This window comes from Pholcus phalangioides, unplaced genomic scaffold (assembly GCF_987345545.1).
Source record: "Pholcus phalangioides strain wild (caught in Gottingen) unplaced genomic scaffold, Ppha-v1.0 ptg000003l_1, whole genome shotgun sequence".
NCBI lineage: Eukaryota > Metazoa > Arthropoda > Arachnida > Araneae > Pholcidae > Pholcus > Pholcus phalangioides.
The window spans coordinates 23,070,511-23,096,446 of NW_028301596.1; the positions used below are offsets into that span (position 1 = coordinate 23,070,511).

A 25,936-nucleotide genomic window follows, 5' to 3' on the forward strand; every position below is an offset into this window, starting at 1 on the left:
AAGATGTTCTATAAGTTGCAGGGTGCAAAATTGTACACCACACTGGATCTTAAAAACGGGTTTTCCATGTAGATGTTGATGAAGACTGTAGAAAGTACACTTCCTTCGTGGTCCCAGATGATCAGTTTGAGTTTAATAAGGTCCCATTCGGTTTGAGCACCAGCCCAAGTGTCTTTCAGCGGTATGTTTTCAGCATTTTCAGGGACCTCATGAACAAAGGTGTTGTTATTATTTATATGGACGACTTGCTCATTCCCTCGGCTGATGAAAGGGACGGCTTGGATAAAATAGAAACTGTTCTGAGAGTGGCGTCAAAATATGGCCTCGAGACCAAATTTAAAAAAATGCCAATTTTTGAAACGACAGTTAGAGTTCCTTGGCCATATCGTAGAAAATAGGTCGATACGCCCGTCTCCGGAAAAGACACTAGCAGTGAAAACATTTCCTGTCCCAACGAGCATGAAGCAAACCCAGAGTTTTTTAGGACTGGCGGGATATTTCAGAAAGTTTATCCCAGGATACGCCAAGATCGCCAAACCACTAAGTGATTTGTTGAGAAAAGACCATACATTTGATTTTGGTCCCGAACAAGAAGAAGCATTCAAGAAGCTCAAAACATTACTAACCGAAAGTCCAGTGCTAAGTATTTTTCAACAAGGGCGGAGAATAGAGTTGCATACAGATGCCAGCAAACATGGTTACGGTGCAGTATTACTACAAGAAGCTGATGACGGAAGCTTACATCCAGTTTACTACATGTCGAAAAAAACAAGTCCCGCTGAGGAGAAGTACAGTAGCTGTGAGTTAGAAGTACTAGCAATTATCGAAGCCTTGAAGAAGTTCAAACTTGTCACGGACTGTTCAGCATTTCAGAAGACCATGGACAAGAAAGATCTTGTTACAAGAATCGCTAGATGGGCTCTTCTTCTGGAAGAATTTGATTATGAAATCGCTCATAGGTCCGGTCAGAGGATGCAGCATGTCGACGCCTTAAGTAGACACCCACTCATGATAGTTGGGAATGACACCTTGACGGCGAAACTGAAGAATGCCCAATTAGAAGATGAACAGATTTGTGCCCTTAGAGCACTGCTTACTGACAATGAATCTGAATAATACTTTGTAAGAAACAACATTCTCTACAAATTTATGAATGGTCGGGAACTCAATGTTCCAAAAGATATGTAGATGGAGTTGATAAAATTAGCTCATGAAAAGGGTCACTTTTCCACATCTAAGACGGAAGAGGTTGTCAAGCAAGAGTTTCATATTCCTAACTTGCGCAAGCTGACAGAAAGAGTTATTCTCAGTTGTGTTCCATGCATATATTGGCAAACAAAATATGTGGGGAAAAAAAAGGGTTTTGAATCCAATCCCAAAAGCAGATGTACCACTAGGAACTTATCACGTTGATTTCACAGGTCCCTTACCTTCAACGAATAAGAATTACCAGCATATACTAACTGCTATAGATGCGTTCACGAAATTCACCTGGTTGTATCCGGTTAGGTCTACGTCGGCAGAGGACGCCTTGGAGAAGCTGAAGCTGAAGCAGAAGACTTTTGGGAGTCCGTACCGGATTATAACTGACATAGGCAGTGCCGTCTTAACGCATGAGCCCACCCGGGCACGGCCCGGGGCCCTCAAGAGAAGAGGGGCCCCACAATAATGAGATCCGGTTGAAATTTTCTATAATTTACCAGGTAGGGCCTCAGAAAAACCACTTGGCCCGGGGGCCCCATGATGTTCTTAAGACGGCCCTGGACATATGCTCAGCATTCGCTTCGAAAGCTTTCAGTGATTATTGTGCTGAAGAGGGCATCATGCATTTGCAGATTGCCACAGGTGTTCCTCGTGGGAACGGACAGGTCGAAAGAATCCACCGTACTCTAATACCAGTCCTAACCAAGTTGACTTTCGATGATGCAACAAAGTGGTTCAAGCACGTCCATAAGTTGAAGAGGGTCTTGAGAACAGCACGACTAATCGAAGTACGAAATATACGCCTTTTGAACTTTTAATTGGTGTGAAAATGAGAAATAAAGAAGACATTGTACTAAGAGATCTCCCCTGATGGAAGAGGCTGTAGATGAATACCACGATCAGAGAAATGCCGTTAGAGAAGAGGCGTAGAAAAATATCCACAAGATTCAAGCTGAAAATAGCCGTACTTACAACAAAAAGAGAAAAAAGGCACCCAAATACCAAGTTGGTGACCTGGTGGCTATACAAAGGACTCAGTTCGGCCCCGGACTGAAGTTGACACCCAAATTTTCTGGTCATATTAAATGACAAAGTGAATGCTAAGGACAGATATGAGGTCAAGAAAGTCGGGGATCATTCAGGTCCTATCACCACTGCTACAGCAGCTGATCTCATGAAACGTTATTAGAAATGTATACGAATATTGTGTTCATTTAAAAGGTCACTGAGGGCAGTGAGCCGCAGGACGGCCGAGCTATAAGATTTTTAGTTATAATTCTTTTTGTTATCGGTAGATGACGCTGCGGCACGCAAGGGGGAATAAATAGTATTGCAAAGATTAGTTCTTTTGGCAACAGTGAGTTCACCGGGAGAAGTCGGCGGGAAAGGCCACGTTTTTTGTCATGCATGTGTGTGATCGTCTTTGTATGTTTATATATATGCCTATGTTTTCTATGCGTAATAAATGTTTCGAAAATGAAGGCTGTGTGTTTTTCTCTGTGAGGAGCCCACATATATGTCCCGGAAAAAAAAAATAAATCCAAATGCTTAATTTGCCTTACTTGTGACCTATTTTGTTGATTTTCACAGAAGGCTGGTTATTTTTTTTTAATTTGAAGGGTTAAAAGGATAGAATTCAGCACTCTTTCTGGTCCGGGGCACCAAATTCTTCGTGCACTATTGGCTTGAAGGAGGGCAACACGGGGCACTTGTCCAAGGCTCACAGATTTTGAAGACCTCGAATCTGGCTGCCATTATAGTACAGCTCCTCCCACCCACGCATCCGAACCAAAGAACATTATATGTAAAGCACTGCAAAAAATAAATATTTGCGTAGGGCCCGAACAAATGAGATACAGGCCCTGCAGGGGGTGGGGGACCTGTCAAAACCCAAGGAACAGAATTTTAAGCTATTACTTTGTTACTAACTGAAAATGTGACTCAATGGAATTAAAATATTTTTATTTCGTTCAGCGGCCCAGTGCGGCTGCAACTTTCGCACCTGCCCAAGTGCAGCCTTGTCTGCAAGCATGTGAGTGACCAAGAAAGTGTGTAAGAATTGGGGTAATCAAAATACTGACTTGAAGACGGGGACCAAGCGGACGTGGACCCACGACGGCTAATTTGAGGAGTGATCAAGAGAAAAATTAGACTAGAATGGAAGAAGGGCAGCAAAATATGTGTAGCCCGCAGGCGGCAAAACCATAAATCCGACTCTGCTAATTACGATATCTGTTATGATCACCCATTGAAATTTATTTAATGTTTTGATATATTTCACACGCACTCCACTTAAAAGGTTATGGAAATGTACACCGGTTTTTCCAGGTGCTTTTGTTGCGAAAGGTGACATCGGTATCGGCACAGTAGTGGGTTCGGCCGTTTTCAACATTTTGGGTGTAACTGGTGCCAGTGGACTGGCCTTGGGAACATTGGTAACGTATACTCTCGGAAGTCCTTTCTGTCTTTTCAATGTATGCGCAATAACCCCTCGACCCGCTAAACCATGGTTTTTTTGTACCGATTTTCACTCCCTTGATCCCAATTTGTAGCTGATCATATTATCATTCGTTCCCAGGCCGTGCAATTAGAATGGTATCCCATAACCAGAGACTGCTTCGTCTACATTGTGACGGTCTCCTCGCTGGTCGTCGTGATCCACGACAACTTGGTCACGTGGTAAGAATTTTCACTTTCAAATCTAGTGATTTCGTCATTCGTAATGCTGTGATACGTATGATTATGAATTGACTATAATATCGCGAATATCCTTTTCCATTTCCGATTGAAAATACGTTCGAATGCATTATTTTTGCAGGCTTGAAGCGACATCGCTGCTGGTGATGTTCGTGGGCTACATCACTCTCTTATATTTCAACGACTCAGTGCGACGATTTGCGATGAGAACGGTGAGAAATCTTCCTCCATATCTAAGCTTCTTTTATTCCCTCGCAAATGATGTAGTTTAGTTTGTGTGTGCACCTTAGAGCCTGGTCCATGAGCACCAGGGCCAGATCATGAATCCTGCGAACTACGAGGCCGCAGAACGCGCCAACTGAAACGGACCGACTTTTTATGGCGCCAACCGAAGTGGAGGGACGACTTTTTATCATCAAAATATCATTAGCTTGCACTTGAAAAATGTCCAGAACCGGCACTAATAAGCCCCACCCTTTTAGGTACGCGTGCTTACGTGCCGGTCGTCCACTGGAAGGGTGCGATTATAGTGCATCTTGGTTTCAGAATCAGGTAGTGGGTGTGGTTTATTCGTGCCGGGATGGATGGTGCTCATAGTACGAGCTGGTTTTCCACTCCTGTACTTTATACTGTACTAGCTAATACCCGGTGACGTTGCCCGTCCCATAAAAAATTTATATACGTATAGCTTATAAATTATTTCTTAATCAAAAAAATTTCTGCATCAAGTAAGAGAAAATTACTTTTATTTTTAAATATTTTAATTAAAAACTTGAGGCAATCGCTTGTGGATACACAATATTTTTTGTTTTCCCATCTGGTGTGTAGATGTAAAAATTTTTGGGATTCCTACGCGAACAGGCGACGAAAAGCTGTCCGTGAGAAATACAGCGCTCAAGTAGGTTGATACCTGCCACTGCCAACGACTGGCCTTGCTTATTGCTGATTGTCACGGCAAAAGTTAAACGAATCGGGAACTGTAATCGTTTGAAAGTGAATGGCATTTCTTCAGTGATAATTGGGATAGGGGGCCATTCAAGTATTACGTAAGCACATTTTCAGCCATTTTTGACCCCCTCAGTCCCCTTGTCAGCAAAAGTCAGCAAAACACTGACCCCCCCCCCTTTCCCCTGTCAGCAAAATTTCGTCAGCAGCTTAGAATGTTTCGTATCTTCAAAAAGGGGTGGTTGATGACGTAAGCAACCTTCAAACCCCCCCCCCCCCGTCATCAAAAGTCAGCAAATCCAAAACCCCCTCCCGACGTAATACTTGAATGCCCCATACGTGGAATGAAGACTTCTTCTCCTTTGGCACATCCAGTTAGAATCGTTGCTTCGATGATGTAATGCAGAGTCTGATGCCATTGCAGAGTATCGGTGTCTCCAAATTTCTTAAAAGCATTATAGGTGCTCCGACCTTGAGGGTCTAATTGTGTGGTGGCACATCCAAAGAGTTCAGAAATTCTGAAGAATACAGAACTGTCTGCTCTGTGTCTGTGACACCGTCAACCGATTTGTAAGATGTGGTGTCTCCCGGAATAATTTTTAGGATTTTTTCCTTGACCTTGTTCACACTGTCATTTTTCGGTGCCACAATCGCTCTCTCACAAAGCCACTCATGGTTTCGGTGATTTTGTTGAATGTTTGGGAAGACTTTGTCTGCAAGTTCTTGAACTGAGTTTAACAACTGGTAAAATCCATTTGGGAACGTAATGAGTCTAGTGCTTGGGTCTCTACAGGAATTCTTCCATTGCCAAGTTTGATCAACTGATGTGAAAATGATAGCAGTGCTGAGTCATTTTTCAGTTGAACTCGTATGTTAGTGGATAATGATAATTTTTTTCAACTTCGTGCCAGAGCGTTGATGATTTGAGGCAAGCATTGAGTTCATCAGCTGGCGTTGAACAATTTTATTCTCAGTTTTGTCGTCGCAGTTGTTGTTCTCTGTTATTAGTGACGTCATACGTACAGCTTGTGCAGCGAATATTATTCAAACACCTTTTAATCATTTTTTAAATTGAAACTATACCTCTACGATGGGCGGTTGATGAGATAAAGGCCGCATCAGCACTTACAGGATACACTGTATATAGGCTAGCAGAAATACCCGGCGCTGTTCCCGGGTTTTCTTCAATTATTGGGAGGATTGGAAAAGTTACAAACCGTTATAAAGGAATCAAATGCTATAATAATAGAATTAAAGGTGTGACAAACCATTGTAAAGGCGTATACACGTCTGAAACGCATTGTTGGAAACCACGGTAACCAAAGTAAACGTTCCGAACGTAATTGTTGAGGCCCCAAAACCATTGTTGCCCGACAGGTTTTCGCCCCTTTCGGGCATTTGCCCAGCTCTGACAAACTTTTAAAGTAGCCTACGGTTCAATCCCGGTCCTGTTTAATATATATTCAAAATCTGGCGACGATCGGCCTAAAACTGTAGATTTGTATAAAGAACAGACATATATACATACATACAGACAGACAGACATACTTTCACATTTATATATAAGATATTTATTTTAATCGTCAAACCGGCGGGAGAAAAGCTCGCGGAAAAAACGAACAACGAATTTCGTTGTTCGTTTGGTTTCGTTTCCTGCCACATGTAATGCATCAAAAATTAGTTTTTTTCCAAATTATTTCATTAAATCTATTCATAGTTAATATAATATAATCATCTATTCATATAATTTCTCTCACAAATTTGTTGCATTTTTTTTTTTTTTTTTTTGCAATTATCATTTTGCTAAAATAAGCAATTTGACAAACGAGGTGACAGAAAAAGTAGGAAAGCAAATTGCCCACGTGTCAAGTTTTAGGAGCAATTTGTGTCTTCGAAAAGGGAGTATAGTGATAACCAGGACCCGGATGTTGATGACATTTGCATTTTTATGCTTTTTTTTTTCACCGTTAGAGCATTTTTTTTAGTTTTGGGTCATTTTTTGGCTTTTTTCACTTTTCAAACTTTTTGACAATGGAAAAGATTGATAAAATTATAATACTGATTGCTGAGAACTAATAAAAAAATATGCTTGAATTTTTTGGAAAATGAAAGATTTTTTTTTCTGGCTTCCTAACCATAGGTATGCATACACAGGATTGCCTCGGGGGAAGGGGGGGGGAGCTTCATTTTTCGTTTTTTACTGGAATAAACCTTCTTCTCCCTCTTCCATATCTATTTGCTATCTGTCAAATTTCACAAAAATCTAATTAAATTCAGATTTGTGACATGCAACACAAATAGCTACAATCGTAAAATTGGTTTTAAATTCTTCAAATTACTTCATAATATTCTCAAAGAAATTGACAACAGCAAAAAACCGGCATTATGATCAATAATAACGTCAACGTTGTGGAATTTCTCAAAACAGATAAAATTAAATCCATTGAGGCTTTTGATTTTGAAAATATTTTCACTAGCTTTCCACATAATGAGATTTTTAACATCTGTGAATTTCTCTACAACAATTATGAATAATGCATAAAAATGGAAAAACACAAATATTGCAAAATTTTGTATTTTTGAGAACTATTTATTTAATGGTATTTGTTTATATAAAAAAACCACAGTGATTCTTATGGGGACTTGTTTTTCTAGTGCTTTTGCAAATATTTTCTTGCATTACTTTGAAAACAAAAATTTAACTTCTCTTAATATTACTGGTTTCAAATACATTGATGATTTAATAATCTTCAACTACAACGACTTTCCCGAAATCATCCAGCAAGTCTATCCTAGCACATTAAATCTTAAAAAACTAATCACAACAATAATTAAGCTGATTTTCTTGACTTGAAAATAAATATTGCTAACAATATGATCTTAATTGGTATCCACGACAAAAGAAAAGACTAATTTCAAAGTCAATTTTCCAACTAATCACAATTCAAATATCAGCTAAAAGGTTTTCAAAAATATTTTATTTTCTCAACTATCTCGCATCAAACATACCTGTAATAATGCCAACGATTTTCAAAAATGCATTAATTAATCTCAAAAAAATCTTAATAGGCAACAGGTTTCCCGCTTACACCTTGGACTTACTTCCTCCTCACACAAATAACTATAACTCTTCACTTTAATGCTGACCGGCGTAGCTAGGCCTTGCACATGGTATGTGCTTCCACCTTCTGCATCTATTTTTATATATTTTATATTGACTGCAACTTTACTTTTATTTTCAACTTGACAAAAAACATTCGTTTTGGATATTTTCTTTTGATTCGATGGTACTACAGCAGAACGTCGGGGGATCGAGCATGTATTTAGGTTTGGAGGCCAAGGGATGCTCTCAGGAACGTTCTGTGTTAAGCCAATGTCAGGGTGTTCCCCCGATGAGAGCCCTAGACATTGGCTATGACTTTTTTCATTTTTGAATTCTTCGATTAATTTCTTTTTGAAATTTTCTTTGTTCATACAGTTTGTTTTCTCTTTCCAATTTACGTAATTAATTTGTTTTCAGTTTTTCAAATATAAAAAATGGAACTTTAACAATGTTTTTCACTACAGTGCATATTACAACTGCCTGTGGCGCTGGTATTGATGAGTTTCGACAAAAGTTAAATTTTCATAATGTACATTTTTCTGTGTGTGTGCGCGCGCATGGTGAATACTACTACTTCACCAAACACCAACTCTGGCCATATCGCAATTTACTGCCGTTAGTGAGATGGGTTGGAAGTGAAGGCGCTGTCTATCGGTGGTCGCCTCGAGTTCGTTAGGGAAAATATCTTATCGATATCCTCCCTTGGGTTCGAACCCGGGACCCTGACAACAACCTTCACGATGGTAGACGAGTATCTTACCACCATGCCACTCGGGCTGTGGTGAATACTGTCATCTTTTGTCCTAACTAATACTAACTGATGACGACCGATTCAATATTTCCAAATTTATCAGAGTACCGAGTTTGAGTTTTCAAAAGAAAATTGAAAAAAAATATATCATTTTAATCAATAAATCAGTATCTTCTATCGCTCACAGTCTGGTTCAAGTACTAAGTCCAACACGCGCGGAATCTTTAAATGAACCGGAAAGTTTCTTTCTGGTTCATTTTTTGCTTTTCACAGCTGGCTTGCGTAAAGTGGCGACAAGCTATATGCAAATGAAGGGAGCGTTTCCTTATTTCGATTGGCCCGATGACTACCGATTGCCGGAATCGGAACTAAAAAAAGTTGAAGTTCGGGTTTTTAACTAATCAGAGACAACGCGGATTTCCGGAATCTGAAATACGGACGCATTATGTTCACACCTGAATCTACTAGGCGAGAAAACAGGTTTCGCTCCTAGTAGCTTCTATTTTGTTATATACTGTGCCAGAGTTCACAATCGCTGACAATGCCACCAGATGGCGACTTGTCCGAGGATGATGTCACTCTGCGCTATCCATACGAAGGTTTTCAACAGCTGGCTGATAGCGGAGAGTGACATCATCCTCGGATAAGTTGCCATCTGGTGGCATTGTCAGCAATTGTGAGCTCTGGCCTGAGTTAGGACAGACTGTCCATGTACGGTCAGTTCAGCGGACATGAGCTCCAAGGAAAGATCGAGATATTCGTTGACTCTGTAGTCTAATGCATTCATCCGGAAAGTGAAAGGACGTGGGTTCGCTTCCCCGGAGGTGCAGTTGAATTTTCTCTCTTTCCAAAAATATATCTTTGCGTCAGCCAGCTGGAGTTACCCCATTCGGCTCGGGGCCCTGCTAGGGAGGCTTGAAAACTTCTTCGAAATTTCCTAACAAAACCATCTGAGAATCATTCTCTCATATATTCCGGAAGACGGATATACAATGTATGAATTCTAAATTTTGACAATTTTTACTGCTGAACTTCCGGGGGAAAAAAAAGTAAGGGATTCTTTGATTTTTTTTCCCTCAGCATAATTCTTCATTTAGTACAGTACCAACATAGAGATATTTTGTTTCATGAACAGAGAGTTCATGCATAAAAACATTTAAGAGCACAAAGGTCTGAAAATTTAGGATGTAGGCTACGTTGCAGTTCATTCAGCAGATGCAGTTCAGCAGTTCAGCCCCGATAGTTCATTGCCTGATAAGAAAATGCGTTTGCCAACTATTAAATAAATCTTTTATATCTGAGGTTTAGACTGATTGCAGCTATAAACAAGTTTGAATATTCAAATATAGAGATTACAATCTTGGATTTTACTTTTAACCAAGAAACTCTTGGTTAACAAGTAATAACATCGGAGTGCTCGTATATAATGAATCCCACTTTTTCAAAAACTCGTCATAAAAAACCTTGCAGGCGGGAAAACACTTTAAACTGGGAATTTCAAGTGTTAGTAAAAGTTAAAATAACGTAAATAAGTCGTACTCACCGAGAACTTTCCAAGTGGGAACGTTAAACGGAATATACTTTAATTTTGCGAACCCCAGTACTTGATTCCTTCACTACTATTATTTACATTAGCTGAGCAAAAACAATAAAAGATTAGAAAAATTATCAGTTATCGAATCGTAACATATCTTTGATAAAGATGATGAAACACTTTAAAAGTATGTCAGAAATGCATGTCTGTTCAATATGATTCGAGCCACGACGAAGTGTTATCAGGTGGACCACACTGATTACTATTAGCCATTTATAAATTTTGCCAAATTAATTAGAACGCAATTGCCTTTCAATGTATCGTGTTTGATTTCGATCTCAGCTATCAATGAGTTCTTGAAATAATGAAAAAATAAGTGTAATAAAATGAGTTCTTCCTGAAACAATTTTTTCTCCTTTAAGATTTATGTTAGTAAGTCTAAAAATTTACAAGATGGGGTGCAACTACATAAAATTTTTTTTCCAGACCAGACCAGAATGAAATTTTTCTTCCCGGGCCTGGCTCTTTCGAACCATCTGCGGGCTTACAGATTGAGGCCACGGGGGCCACGTATGAAGGGAAAGACAAGAGAGTATGTGTATGATTTAAAGTGCATGTGTATTGAGAAAGTTTGTCGAAGTAGGGAATTTAATGGTCTCTGGTCGAGTTTAAATTTACATTAAATTTAAAATTTAAACAAATGTTTGCAGGTAAAATGCCGGCAGCAACCTTCTTGTGTTAGTTCTATACTTAGAAATTTTCCGTGACACTTTCGCCTGGGATTTTTCTATTTTTTTTGAGGGGCCGTAAAATTCCTAAGCCCGGCCCTGGATCTCTCCGTTAAATAGTCTCGCCACAGAGAGAAACAGACGTGCAAATAATCAATCATCACACTTCACTCATAGTTTGAAAAATAGATGGCGCACTAAAATTCATGCGCAACACTAGATACGCACTCAGACTGTTAGGGACACATGCACACTTCCGGCACAACTTATTCTGTAATAAATTGTCCGTGGCGATAGACCGGAGTTGTACACGGTTTGAAAGAAAGAAAGCATGGCCCCCACATCCTGAAACAGGGCCCCCAGGCTGGGATCTTTTGTGGGGGCCCCCGACGTGGCTTCCACCGGGCCCCCCTTATGATGAATTTATAGCGTAAAAAAACAAAAAATGGTGAAAATCGTCCCGGGGCCCCAGTGCTGAAGCCTTGTCAGCCTACCCCTTGTGGAGGCCATGAAAGAAAGGTATATCGGAACGTGTGTACATAGGCCTTTAATATGTATCCACAATACACAACGAAGTTACCATTCTCGCCTTGAAGTAATTAGACCGCTGAAGTGAATTTGTATCACAGTGACAAGGGTAGTTCACCTACCCTGAACGTGAACTTCGAAGCTCATTTGAAATCAAAACTAATTGATAACATCATTTGCAAAAGCGTCAGTTATTTTTTCCGCCCATGTGTGCATACGTTACGACAAATGTGATGAATCGGTTACTATGCATAATCGTCAATCATCTTCGTAGATAAGTTTGATAAATTTATGACTTTTTACCGGCGATTATAGATAATACCCAAGCGTCATTAGTAAATTTTATAAATACTAAAAAAATATCACTTTTACCAATGATTATGCATAATATGCTAGTGCAATTGGTGAGCGCTAAGGGGTGTGGAATAATGAATAATCTAGTAGCTATATCCAGGGCTATGCAACTAGGGCTGTCTCGTGAGGTGCTGGCGTCGATAGCAGCTGACGTCATGTGTGACGTCATTGATTGAGTGCTGTTAATTACGACAGTTTGCAATCGCTCTAGTGCCTATTTTATTGAATTTTTTCCAAAATTATTTTTTCGATTCTTGTCATTAGTTTTTGTTTATTTATTGACTTGCTTCGTCCAACCACTTAAGCATTTAAAATAAGAAATTTTGCATTTGCTTATGAAGAATATTTTCCTCGGCTCCATTTCAGTTGAATCACGTACGTTAGTTTATTTATCTCGAGTTGGCTTTCAATTAAAATTATTTCAATTATCTCATTCGAACTCTATAATTTTTAATTATCTCATGTTATCTTCATTTGAATTAGCTGTAGGTTTTAGAAGTGTTAACTTCGTTATTGCAACATAAAGCATGGGAAGCAAATATAAAATATATGTATATATATAATATTGATTATACACATTATATTAATATTAAAAATAGAAGAAAAAAACTCGGTGGTTTTCAGATGGGGCTTTTTAGTACTTAGATATAATATCCTGTCCAAAGCATTTGAACGCACACGTCTCTTAGGCCGGTATTACACTATAAAAGTTTGATAAAAGTCCTATTATAGAACTTGAAAAATGCAGGTCAACGGTTGCATTTTCTAGAATGTAACCAATAACCTTATTGGTTAGATTTTTCAAGTGTTATAAAATGGATTTTATCAAACTTTTATAGTGTAATACCGGCCTTATTCAATCGAGATGTTCTTAAAATACGTAGATTCATCATTTGGTGTACTTTGACCGGGTAGATTTACCGACGGCACAGCAGAAGCTTTCAAAAAAAATTTATGAAGTAAAATTAGAAGTCGATTGTTCAGGTCATCTTCATAATCACTAGAATGGTTGAAATTGATTGCTGCAAATATGAGCGGGGTTGATCGAGCCTCTTACATTCGGACACCCATATTTTGGTAGTTTCTTGCGGTCTTTATGAAAATTATAAGTAACTTGGATCCGAAGTTTCTTTCTCCTCCGAGTATAGTTTTTGCACGTTGCTATCGCGCAAGAACACATATTTGGTTTCTCATTTTCACGTGAGAATCACAAATATTATAAATATTATGAAAGCACCACAAGTGCACCTGAACCAACACCGTAAACGAGAGATCACTAAATTGAAACAGTTAAAAATAAGCAACTAAAATTTAAATAATCCTTTTCAATACAGTAGGCTCTTTGCTGTTCGCTTGCTTGTCGTCTGCTACAAAGTGCTTCATCAATTGCGTCACGCAGTAGCTCCGAGACCACGCCCATTTGAGCCTGGGCGGAGAGTGCGTTTACAAAGAGGTCTTAATATATGGTCCCGGGATTTAACACATTTACTGTAACATATACAGGGTGATCAGCGAATAAACCTTTATTTCAAAATTAAATATCTCTACAACAAAGATCAATAGAATTATGCGGCAAACGGTACGTTTATTAGCAAAACTGTAAGAATGTTGTACAGAAATTTCGAAAATTTAGTTGTTTTTTTAATTTTTTAAAATTTAAAAAAACAAAAACAAAACTGGAGATTTTGGGGTTTCGAAAATCCTCATTTGTGTGAAGAGAAACCGCTGCATTCGCCTAAAGTTACTGCATGGGCTGCGGTATGAGCCATGTGTGCTGATAAATTGTTCCAAAATTATAACGTAACGTTCAGTAGTAATCGTTTCGAAAACGAAGAAGGGACCGATAATGCCTCTGGCGCATACCGCAGCCCATGCAGTAACTTTAGGCGAATGCAGTGGTTTCTCTTCACACAAATGAGGGTTTTCGGAACCCCAAAATCTCCAGTTTTGTTTTGTTTTTTTAAATTTTAAAAAATAAAAATTTCGAAATTTCTGTACAGCATTCTTACAGTTTTGCTAATAAACGTACCGTTTACCGCGTAATTCTATTGATCTTTGTTGTAGAGATATTTAATTTTGAAATAAGAGCTTATTCGCTGATCACCCTGTATATACACCATAGGTAGTATGGCGTATGGCATTTTGCTGGCGAACCATTGATCCTAGAGCCGTACTTCCAATTAGAAAAAAGTATCCAAATAAGGAGTCATTCAAGTACTACGTCAGCATCGATAAGAAGTTTAGGGTTTGCTGACTTTTGATGACAAAAGGGGGGGGGTGGTTAAATGATGCTTACGTCATCTTAACCCCGTTTATAAAAATATTAAACATTCCTAATGATATCTTACACGGTGTGCCAAAAATAAGAAAAAACTTTCGCTAGTTCGTAGTCACCTGAACTAATATTCCCCCCAGTCCTCTATAGAGTCACTCTAGTGATCTCTAAATGTTCCGTGAAGCCTTCAAATGCTCTATAAATGTGTCCGAGCGGCTCAAATGCTCTATAAATGTGTTGCGGACCTTTTAAAATTCTCTGGAACTGTGTCGCCACGACTGTGCCATAGGGGGCTCATGAACCTCCCTTCCCCCAGACGAAAAAAAATTATTTTTTAATGCAAAAAATATTTTTTAAAAAATTAAAATTTCGAAAGAGAAAATACCTTTATATGTTATTATAATCGATTTCTGTTAATTTCAATGCTATTTGAAGGGTAACAACTCAAAATTTTTCTTTAAGGAATTCATTGCAAGCCACCATTTGAGTCATAAATGGTAAACCCTTGACCAGCAGACCAAATGTGGTCCTGAAGGCTATCTGATCTGACTTGCTCCCCTCAAACCTAATTTTGTAAAAACGAACTAAGCGGCACATTTACAAATCGCTTAAATGACCCGTGACAATTCCAGAGCACTTAAGTGGCCGTGGTACATTTTCAAATCACTGAGGTAGGTCTCACAGATCACTTTCACATTCAAAGATCACCTAAGTAACCAGCGACACAATTATTACAGAACACTTAAACGATCCGTGGCACATTTACAAATCCCTTGAGTGACATGTGGCACAGTTTTAGAGCACTTAAGCGGCCCCCAGTGCAGTTCTACATATCACTCAAGTTACTCACGGAACATACCCAGATTACTTAAGTGTTTCGTGGCATAATTACGGATCACTTGAGTGATGCGTGGCACAGTTCCAGAGCACTTAAGCGGCCCGAAAACATTTCCAGAGCACTTGAAGGATCCGTGAAACATTTAGAGATCATTAAAATGGCTCTGGGCAAGGTTTTCCAACGTGAAGGCTCACGCGGAACCCTTGATGGTAACGAGGCTATTTCGCGGAACCCTCAACAAATTTTGAATATTTCTTCAATATACAGGTAGTCTTGAAGTCCGCAGTCGCTCTGCCCCGGACGCCTAACTTTAGGGGCCGCCAAATATCAATGAAGAACAAAAATTCCGTTCTAAAATCATCAGAATTCAAGTGGAGAGGGTGGAAAAATTCATGTTTGCCCCTCCTCATAAAAATCGTAATCACTACCCTGGATGAAATTGCCGTTAACGATAAATAATATTGATAACAAAATACAGAACAAAAGGAAAAAATTACTACTCACTGTACTTGGTCGTGGGTTGAGTGTGAATTTTGGCATACATCATTTTCATCCGAAATGTGAAACGAGTGGTCAAAGTAAGAGAAAGGGTGAATATTACCCCTCCTTCCCCCCCCCTCCCGGTCCAGGGTGCCAAACCAGCACCAGCTATAGTGTGAATATGAACAAAAACTATTTATTCTTAAGCTTCAACAGAGTAAAACAAGACGAGCTGAGGCTTCAAACAAATAAGAACACAACGAAACTACAGCCAATTCGAGCACAAACTGATATCGTGGCCTCAGAGGAGCGAAAAACACGGAAGTGAAACGACGGTCGGTTTTTAGCAATTGACCGTTTTCCTGGAGCATGCTAAATGTTCGCTTGTCATGGGATGTTACATGACCAACACTGATTAGACATTGAGAGCGATTATGTGTACTTTATGTGTACTATGTTATACTAGGGGTGAGAATATTGACATTTTCGGTGAATTCACCCACATACAATGATGGTCACTCGTGGGAAATTTCCCTTCGCTTTTCTTTCAACATTAAACAAAAGAATAATTGGAAGAAAAAAAAACGCAGGTCAATGTCAATGCCTTTCTCGAGACCTTCTTCCGAGAATGATCATTTCTATACATTGAATCGATGCAATTATTGTGGATTACAAAAATGTATCACTATAATAGTTTTTCATTGCATACTGTCACCTAAAAAGCCCTAAACTTTGATGATCGAGTAATTGACTGATTGTTGACAGAGGTACGGTATCAAAGGCCGCAACCAGATGCCTGGTCAGCCGGGGCAAATACGCATTAAGGAGACCCCCCCCCCCCTTCCCGCTTTTAATGTTGGGGGAGAAGTTAAAAAGGGAAATTATTTTGTAGTCCGGCGTCCGGGTCACCAGAACTCCCAAGTTTCTCTCTGGCTTTACAGCCCTACTCAGAATAGGTTAAAAACAACACCCCTTTAAAGCACTGAACAGGCAATCAGCAATGCCGACTGCTCGTCGCGATGCCTTCGAGAGACTTTGAGAAACACTGATATCCAGAGAGTATTTCGGTTCTTCTCTTTTAGACAACTTTTAGAGAGTTGGACTCGATGTCCAACTATTATCTGCTTTGCTCAGATAAGGGACGGTTTTTTTTTTCTTCAAATCTTCAGAAGAACAATATAAGAATACTCAGGATTTAAGGAACGGTGATGAAATGCGAATTAGTTACATAAGTAATTTATAACATTGTTTTGAATTATTGTAGATAATTACTCTTAAGAGTTATTATTATATAACAGACAAAATGCAATTGAAACCATTGAATTTTTGTAATATTTTCTGTGAGGTCTATGGGAGGGGGGTGGGGAGTCATTTTTAAATAAGTTTCAATTGTACGATTTTCACCCTTATACAACGTTTCGACGTGGCCTCTTGAATGTTGTGTGTGTAAGCGAGGTTCCATTTGTGGTAACGAATCTGTAGCATGGGAGAATCTGGTAGGGGCACAGAATGCAAAGGAACGATTTAATACTTCTGAATCTTTGAAGGAAGACCCTCATATAAATCCTTATGTAGGTCTTGAGAGTTTGGGAATACCAATTCCCAGGAAGTCATCTTGACTGTTGTTGTCTGAAGGACTTGTGTGTGAGAATAGGAAGAAAGAAAGAAAGGATCCAAAAAACAAGAATATTGATTGTCTTCTACTGGTCGATTATCCAATATTTTCTCTGAATTATTTTAGAATACCCGTTCTCAACAGAAATAAAAATAAAAAATTGCTTCAGGTGAAAGAGTAACAAGAAAAATTTTCAAGCTACCAGGGTTCCGGTATTTTTGAGGTTCCGTCCCTTTTGATTCCGCGGAACCCCAAAAAAGCTTACACGGAACCCAAGGGTTCCACGGAACACCGGTTGGGAAACCCTGCTGTAGGGGATTTATCAATAGGTAGAATGTGTGTTCAGGTGTTCAATAATTATCGAAAGGTTTTTTTCCGTTTTTGGCTGCTCTGAATAAGATGCCATTAAGAATATTTCATATCTTCACAAAGGATGGTTGATTACGTAAGCATCATCCAAACCCCCACCTCGTCACCAAAAGTCAGCAAATCGGAAACCCCCTCCACCCCCATCGATACTGACGTAATACTTGAATTACCCCTTTTCACGAATTTGAATGACTAATTAATTAATCAATTATGATCTTAATTAGCATCAGGATCGTTGCGATTAATAAATGACAAGCTTTCAAATTTATGAAAATTTGTAAATTTGCATTTTTTCTAATTTTTATGAAAGTTACTAAATGTCAGCTTTTACCAACTCGACTTGGTAAAACTTACCGCTCTTCGGGCTTTTATCGTAACTTATATATACAGTCAAACCTCGTTAGTGCGTCAGCCGGTTAACACGTCACTCCGCTTACCGGGTCACCTTTTGTAAGTGCAAATTGTCCTCAGGCAGGAATTGGCACAGCTATGGCTTACTCCGCTTACTAAGTCATATTTTTGCTCTCCCAAGAGTGACTCATTAACGAGGTTTGACTGTATATATATATATCTTTTGTGGTAATGATCCGCTCGTGCGATTTAGGTAAAAGCGGCCAAGCGCGTTTGGAGCAAAGACGGCGATTTCCGACTTCACAGAGCCCACAAGTTACTGTTCGACGAGAAGTCACCGCTGCTGTCTGTGACAGTCGACGGAATGAAAGCCGTAGAATGTCGACATCGGAACGACGAAGATTGCAATCACCGTGCGTCCATGTTCAGAGCGGACAGCAGCAGCTTCAGCGATAGCGAAACCGATGACGACTCCTCTCATAAGACAACTTACGGTATCTTTGACTGCGAAAAGATCCACAACGAACACAAAGGTAAATAACTAATTTAAAATTTCTCTTTTGCCCTTTGTGATCTGAACAAGGTTGCCATATTTTGGCAACTTCTGAAGTGAGGTAATCTAAGTAGACCCCGAATGAGTGGGTTGTGAACCTGGGCTACATGGGAAATTTTTTTTTCTTGACGTGTACTATCACCACTCCCATTTCGAAGGTAGAGTCAAGGCCGTGGCGGGGGAGGGGGGTGTCTCTGAAATGCGGAAAAAAAAGGCAAAAAATGGCCAAATCTATTGCTCTGTCAGTTTGCACCCCCCCCCCCACTCCCTCCGAACGAAATTTCTGGCCTGGGACACCCTGTACATATAAATCCAAAATGTAAAACAGTGCACGAACTCAAATGCGTTCCTCCGAACCGAGTTATAACAAATCGCAAGCAGTGCCACGGAAGTTCTGTAGTGGTATTGTAGGACGTGTTGTATTCACGTGGTATTGTAGCAAAGCCTCTCACCCATGGTTAAGACTGCCTAATAGGTTTGGAAGGTTTGAGTGTACACTCGCTCATTGAAAATTGTTTCTTTTCTCTAGCCAAGCTATTCACTTTGTGTTGAAAAAAAAGAGCTGCATATATATGTGTGGGGGAGGGGGAAATTACCTATTACTTATTCGGCATTCATTACCTCTAGTATAATGTTCTGTTCCTCAGGAGATGAATTGGTCGTATCGGCAGAGTTCAGCTTGTTCACCGCCCCCACCAAATCGAAGACTCAGATGGCAGCCTGGATCGTGATGTGGCCTGCGAACGCGCTGTTCCGGATCACTATCCCGAACTGCGACTCGGAGCGAAACCTCAAGTGGTTTCCCCTGACGTTCCTGTCGTCCATCATTTGGTTGGGCATCTTGTCTTACATCTCGTTCTGGATGGTCGCCTACATAGGTGAGTCCAACAATCATTTCCTGGAATTATTGACATCGTTTTTCTTATGATTTGCTCGTCTTTAGAAGACGTTTTTTTCTCTATTCTGGCTTTTTTTGAACCATAACAATGCCATAGAAGTCAGGCGTACTAACTTGCACATTATGTTGTGGTGTGCCAGCGCCCTCAGCAAACGTTCCCAGTTCGTTGGTTAGATGGCATCACCATACCACAGTGCATTTCCTTACACATACAGCATGGTTTTTCCTTTTTTTCTGTGCGCAAAGTGCACAACTCCACGAAACACTTCTCGGTGAAACACAAAAATTCAGAGGCCAACTCAAATTTTGCATATATACCAAATGGGACCCGACTTGAACGATAGGCTACTTTAAAATTTCGTCAGCCCAGGGCAAATGCCCCAAATGGGCAGAAAACTGTCGGGCAACAATGGTTTTTGGGCCTCAACAATCACTTTCCGAACGTTTACTTTGGTTACCGTGGTTCCCTAGCAATGCGTTTCAGACGTGTATATGCCTTTACAACGGTTTGTCACTTCTTTAATCCTGTTAGTATATGTATAATAGTTTATGCCTTTATAATGGTTTGCCACATTTTCAATACTCTCAGTAATGAGGCTTTTTGAATAGACGTCATAATCATCATCATCATCGCTTTGAGGGTCAGGAAAAGGGTGATCCTCATAGAAATCACTATTAAAATTGCCGATTTAACTGCATAAATACGGAAATTTAGTGGGGGGGGGGGCTTCCTGCCACATCAATAATTTTAAAAATTAAATTGAATTCTCGATTTTTGAAATATGGAATTCACTTGGAGATACGAAGCCCAGAAAATTAAAAATATGAATAATTTGCCGGATCTACTTTTGAGTTTGATATCCATGTAATAGCATTGATTTCAACTTTTTATTTATATCTTCTCAAGCATGAAAATTAAGTTCTCCGTATTGTCTTTTGATATTTATTTGCATAAATTCATATAGTTTAGGATGTTTTTAAAATTAGTTATGGGTCCCGTAAAGTGCATGGAAAAAATTCCACAGCTTTAATTAAGCATTTTTGGAAGCTCAAACAGGCAGAAATAGATAACTTGAAGTTCAGGGGGAGGGAATCGAAATACCTAACACCCATAAAAAAAAGGGGGGGGGGACTATTCATTTCTACGTTTCTTTAAATTTAGATTTATTTCTTTGATGAGTCGCGCAGGACGTCGCCATATTGGTTAACTTAGACACGGTTTGCATGTCCCTCAAAGAAAGAGGGAGATATCACGTGTTTCTAACAGCCTCATTGAAGAAAACCCGGGCAGCGCCGGTTATTATAGCTAGTATAATATAATATAATATATATAACCTGTATGTATTTAATGTATCCGCGAAAGTATTTTCAATTTCTACTAAGATGCTCGAAAATAAAATCGGTACATGTCGGTACGTCACGCTGAGCAAATTTCCCCTCAACCCATGTATATACCTATGTTTTAATTTTTGCCGGTATTTACCGCATTTTTAATTGTTCGTATAATTTCTCATCTGATTAGCATATTTTTTGCAATTCATAAAAACACGGCATGGCTGACAACGACGATCCCGAGCCGCAAATTAGTCGCGTTGCCAGTAAGCTTCCCCCATTTTGAAAGACGAATCCACCATATTGAAACAAAAGACCCCCCCCCCCCCACCTCAGTATTTTCTAAGCCGAGACACTTATGTGCAGTACTGTGCGGGGCGTTGTGAAATTAAAAATGTGTAATAAACAAATGAAAAACAAATGTGTAATAAAAAAAAAGTGTTTGTAGAAATATAAATAACTAGCTATAATACCCGGCGTTGCCCGGGTTTTCTTCAATGAGGCTTTTTTGGATCACGTGATATCTCCCTTTCTTTGAGGGACATGCAAACCTAGTCTAAGTTCACCAATATGGTGACCTTCTGCGCGACTCATGAAAGAAACAAATATAGATTTAAAGAAACGTAAAAATAAATATATATATATTTTTCTTTTTTTTAAAGGGTGCTAAGTACTTCGATTCCCTTCCCTTCCATGAACTTCAAGTTATCTATCTCTGCCTGTTTCTGCTTTAAGAAATGCTTAATTAAAGCTGTGGAATTTTTTCGATGTACTTTTTACGGGGCCATAATTAATTTTAAAACAACCTAAACTATATGAATTTATGCAGTTCAATATTAAAAGACAATACGGAGACATTAATTTTCATGCTTGAGAAGATATAAATAAAAAGTTGAAATCAATGCATGGATATCCAACTCAAAAGTAGGTCCGGCTAATTACTTCATATATAATCTCCTGGGCTTCGTTATATATCTCTAAGTGAACTCAATATTTCAAAAATCTAGAATTCAATAAAATTTTTAAAATTATTGATGTGGCGGAAAACCCCACAAAATTTCCACATTTCTACAGTAAAATCGGCAATTTTAACACTGATTTCTATGGGGATCATCCTTTGCCTGACCCTCAAAGTGATGCTGATGATGATTATGACGTCATTCAAAAAAACCTCATTACTGGGAGTATTGAAAATGTGGCAAACCATTATAAAGACATAAATTATTATTCATATAGTAACAGGACTTAGAGAAGTAACAAACCATTGTAAAGGCATATACACGTCTGAAACGCATTGCTAGGGAACCACGGTAACCAAAGTAAACGTTCGGAAAGTGATTGTTGAGGCCCAAAAACCATTGTTGCCCGACAGTTTTTTGCCCATTTGGGGCATTTGCCCTGCTCTGACAAACTTTTAAAGTAGCCTATCGTTCAAGTCGGGTCCCATTTGGTATATATGCAAAATTTGGCGACGATCGATCTAAAATTGTAGATTTGTATAGAGAACATGCACACACACACACACACACACACAGAAAATCAATTTAATATATATAGATAGATAATATTGGCTAAGATCTAGAATTGGGAAGAGTGTGCAGCGTATGTTAAACGGATGATATTTGATGAAATGAAAAATCGAAAAGTGTACGCGAAAGTTAAAAACATTCAAAAAATATATATGCGTTAAAAACATAACAGTAATATGCTTTGAAGTACCCTGTATGTGGAAAAATTCTCAACGTGTTCGTTCATGAAAATTTCGCCTTTTGCAAATGAGTACAAGAGTGTATCATCATCATCACAAGACGCTCAAAGTATGTGTCATCGCCAAGAGCAAACACGTGATCTTGTGCAGTTTATACTGAAAATATAGGCACGTGTACAAGAGTCCTCAGCCAATAAAATCCTTCCGTTTACCTGTTATCGGGCATGGCCTCAAATTGAATCCAGCCAACTGCGTTCTTGGTAAGAGTGTAATCGGATTTTTAGGTTAGAGGTAAGATTACAAGGAAGAAAATTCATCACTGCCCCACGGGGATTCGAACCCCGGTCTCTCGCTTGCCGGACGAGTGCTCTACCATCTAAGCTATGGAAGCAGATATCGTATTTCAACCTTGGAGATCTTCATCTCCACAAATAACCAGTCTCAATGAATCTTGTATTGACAAGTGGAGAGGACATTTCTATATGCATGTGGCCATCTGGTTGGTCTATGTCATTCACGAGCTATTAGTTGATTGTTGACGCCGTCCATGTACGGTGCCTCTCAACATATATATATGCTACAAGGTTGAAACATTCTATCTGCTTCTATAGCTTAGATGGTAAAGCATTCGTCCGGCAAGCGAGAGACCGGGGTTCGACTCCCCGTGATGGCAGTGATGAATTTTCTTCCTTGCAATTTTCATCTCCCCAAATAACCAGTCTTTCACAATGAATCTTGTATTAACATAAAACACTTTTCTCTCAACACCCTGTAGGCAGGGCCGTCTCGAGACCATCATGGGCCAAGTGATTTTTGCGAGGCCCTACCTGGTAAATTCTCGAAAATTTTTCAATTTTTTCAGATCTCATTTTGTGAGGCCCCTTCTTCGCTTGAGGCCCCCGGGTGGGCCTATGCGTTAACACGGCACTGCCTGGAGGATTTTGAAAACTTTTTACTATCACTAGTCAGCTCTGATCATAATCGCGTTTCGTCTAAAATTAATATTGTTCATTTCAATATTCGTAGTTGTTAGATCGAATTTCGATATCCTTTTAACATATTTGAATTCAACGATTAACATGATCGATATTCTTGCACTCTCTGAAGTATGGGCTTACGAAGCAGATTACTATAAAATTTCAGGATTTGATCTGTTTTCTTGCTGTAGATCATATAATATTTCTGGTGGAATATTTGTTTACACCAAGCAAATTTAACAATTCGCTAAACTTAGTTTCGTCTCTATGCACTCTGCTGCAACTGTAGCTGTTTATTTAAAGGATTTAAGGCCCCCTACACACGCTCAGTTATGCCTGCACAGTTGGCCTGTGCAGGCATAACTGCGCAGGTATAACTGAGCGTGTGTGTAGGGACCTTTACACACATAATTCTCTCTATTTCTTTCTAACCATCATCAACATTTATAGATCGCAAGCTCAAGGTCCCTACACACGCTCTGCACAGTCATAACTGCGCAGGCATAATTGAACGGTTCGGGTTCGGTACATCCACACTACTCAGTTATACCTGTGCAGGCGAAGCCTATGGAACCGGTTCTAGGCGATCTGTGGGGGGGATATTTTCATTCTTCGCCATCTTTTGATCAGTTCGGACTTTTTCATAGTCTATAAAGTTCGGGATTTTCTAGTACGATTTCTACAGATGATGCTTTGGGTGTAGTTAGATTGGTTAAGGCACCGAAAGTTATTAACTCAAAAAAAGAAAAAAACGGGTAACGTGTGCAAAGATTGGTTAAAAAAAGGCAACAATATCCGCACGTTAAATTATTACAGGAATTGAGATTTGCACCAAAAGATTGGCATAATTTTCTCAGAATGGATCAAGATACCTACTCAAAGCTACTGACTTCGGTGACTCCATTAATAGTGTAATGAATATGTCATTATTCGAGCCTTCCCCCCCCCCCCACCCCCCTAAAGGTGAAGCTGGGATCATGATTCTGGTTTCAGAGCCCGAGACGATTCCCATCATTCTTTTTCCCCATAATGTGATATTGTTCCGGATAAAGTGGACTCACAAGCTTGCTTAGCCCCTAAATGTTTTGTAACTGAGTGTAAAAATCTTAAATAAAGGATATTTGAAATTTTTCACAAGTTCTTGAAATAAGCAGAGGATGCAAACACTTTGCAGGACGTTACAAATTATTTACAGAACAACAATTTTCACACGTATTTACAAGCAGAGATACACGCTAACCAGATCAGAGTTCTCTTATTGAGCATATAATCCAATAACTCCCTCTTGTGATCGCCTCACTATTTCTAGGTACGGTCGAAACTTTGAGAAAAATAATATTTCACAAAATTCTATTTTAGTTTCCGAGTTTCGGCGTCACCGTATGGAGACCTTCTAAATAAATCTAGAAGCATATCTTAGCATTTCCGGTTTGGCAACAGAAGATTATTGTCCGGAGGGAGCTCTTCAAAAATTACCGATATTTTTCGTAACACTACCACTTCGAAATTGTTCGTCCCGACAATTCTATCTCCAAGTCCATGGCGGCTCTCCCGTACGACGTTACAACGTTATGGTGTGGAAGGCGGGCCGGGTGCCCTTCGGAGTTTTTCTACGAGCGGTGCAGTCGTCGCAATTCTTGCACCACTTTTTCACGTCGGTCCTGGACTTGGTAGTACTGTGTCACTTACTGTGGTAAGGAGCCAGTCTGTTCAGATGAACCACCTTGCATTTTGAAGATGGTGTTCTCTGGATCAGAGCTACGACGTCGTTCAGTTTCTTCACCACTCTGTAGGGTCCTTCCCATGACGTCTGAAGTTTCGGGCAGTCTGAAGTTCTTTCCGGCGCTTTGGGTTCTAGAGCCAGACGAGGTCTCCTTCCTTGAAGTCGTGACCTTCGCATAATAGCGATTCTTCATCTTCTCGAAGCCGATGTTTATCCGGTCTTTGACGATTCGAAGATCCCGTCCCACCAGCACCTGCGATGGCGAGAATTCAGTGCTCTCGTGGGCGGTTCTCGGTAACAGTCCCAAGACGTCCATGGCGGCTCTCCCGTACGACGTTACAACGTTATGGTGTGGAAGGCGGGCCGGGTGCGCTTCGGAGTTTTTCTACGAGCGGTGCAGTCGTCGCAATTCTTGCACCACTTTTCCACGTCGGTCCTGGACTTGCCTCAATAGAATCGTTCACGGACCTTCTGGAGAGTATTAATTATGCCGAAATGTCCACCGGTCGGACTTCCGTGCAACTCGTCCAAAACTTCTTACACTCGGCTTCTTGGCAGGATGAGTTGCCATCTGAACGTTTTCTCGAAATCCGACTCCCATTTGCGAGCGATACAGCACTCCATCTCTCATCTCTAGAGAGTCCCATAGTTTCCAGTATCGTCGGATTGGAAGAGGCGACGTCTTGCCACGCTGGTTTATTTCAGGTGAATTCTTTCCCGCCCATTATCGGTCGTATGTCGGGATCTTCTAGCTGGGTCTTTCGAGTATTCTTATCGCTCTAAGGATCGTCACTTGAGACTTGAGATGTTATCTGTCTCACTGCAGGGTTCGCCGGCCTGTACTTCTCTTCTCCCTTGATGCAACGACGACAGTTGTACGGACCCGGTCCTCTCGTCAGGGCGTCAGCATTTCCATACGCTTTTTCTTTACGAGGCTGTATCTTCCTCTTCATGCCATCTGACTCTCGTGAAAG

General features: G+C 39.8%; 1 protein-coding gene across 1 annotated transcript in view; it reads left to right on the forward strand.

Moving 5' to 3' along the window:
- LOC149088317 (sodium/potassium/calcium exchanger 5-like) overlaps positions 1-25,936 on the forward strand; it is a 78,068-nt gene that overhangs the window by 36,493 nt on the left and 15,639 nt on the right. The window contains exons 4-8 of the mRNA XM_089246874.1: positions 3,532-3,638; positions 3,782-3,882; positions 4,022-4,112; positions 18,025-18,304; positions 18,972-19,202. Coding sequence (XP_089103000.1) covers positions 3,532-3,638; positions 3,782-3,882; positions 4,022-4,112; positions 18,025-18,304; positions 18,972-19,202 — 810 coding nt within the window. The remainder of the gene's footprint in view (positions 1-3,531; positions 3,639-3,781; positions 3,883-4,021; positions 4,113-18,024; positions 18,305-18,971; positions 19,203-25,936) is intronic.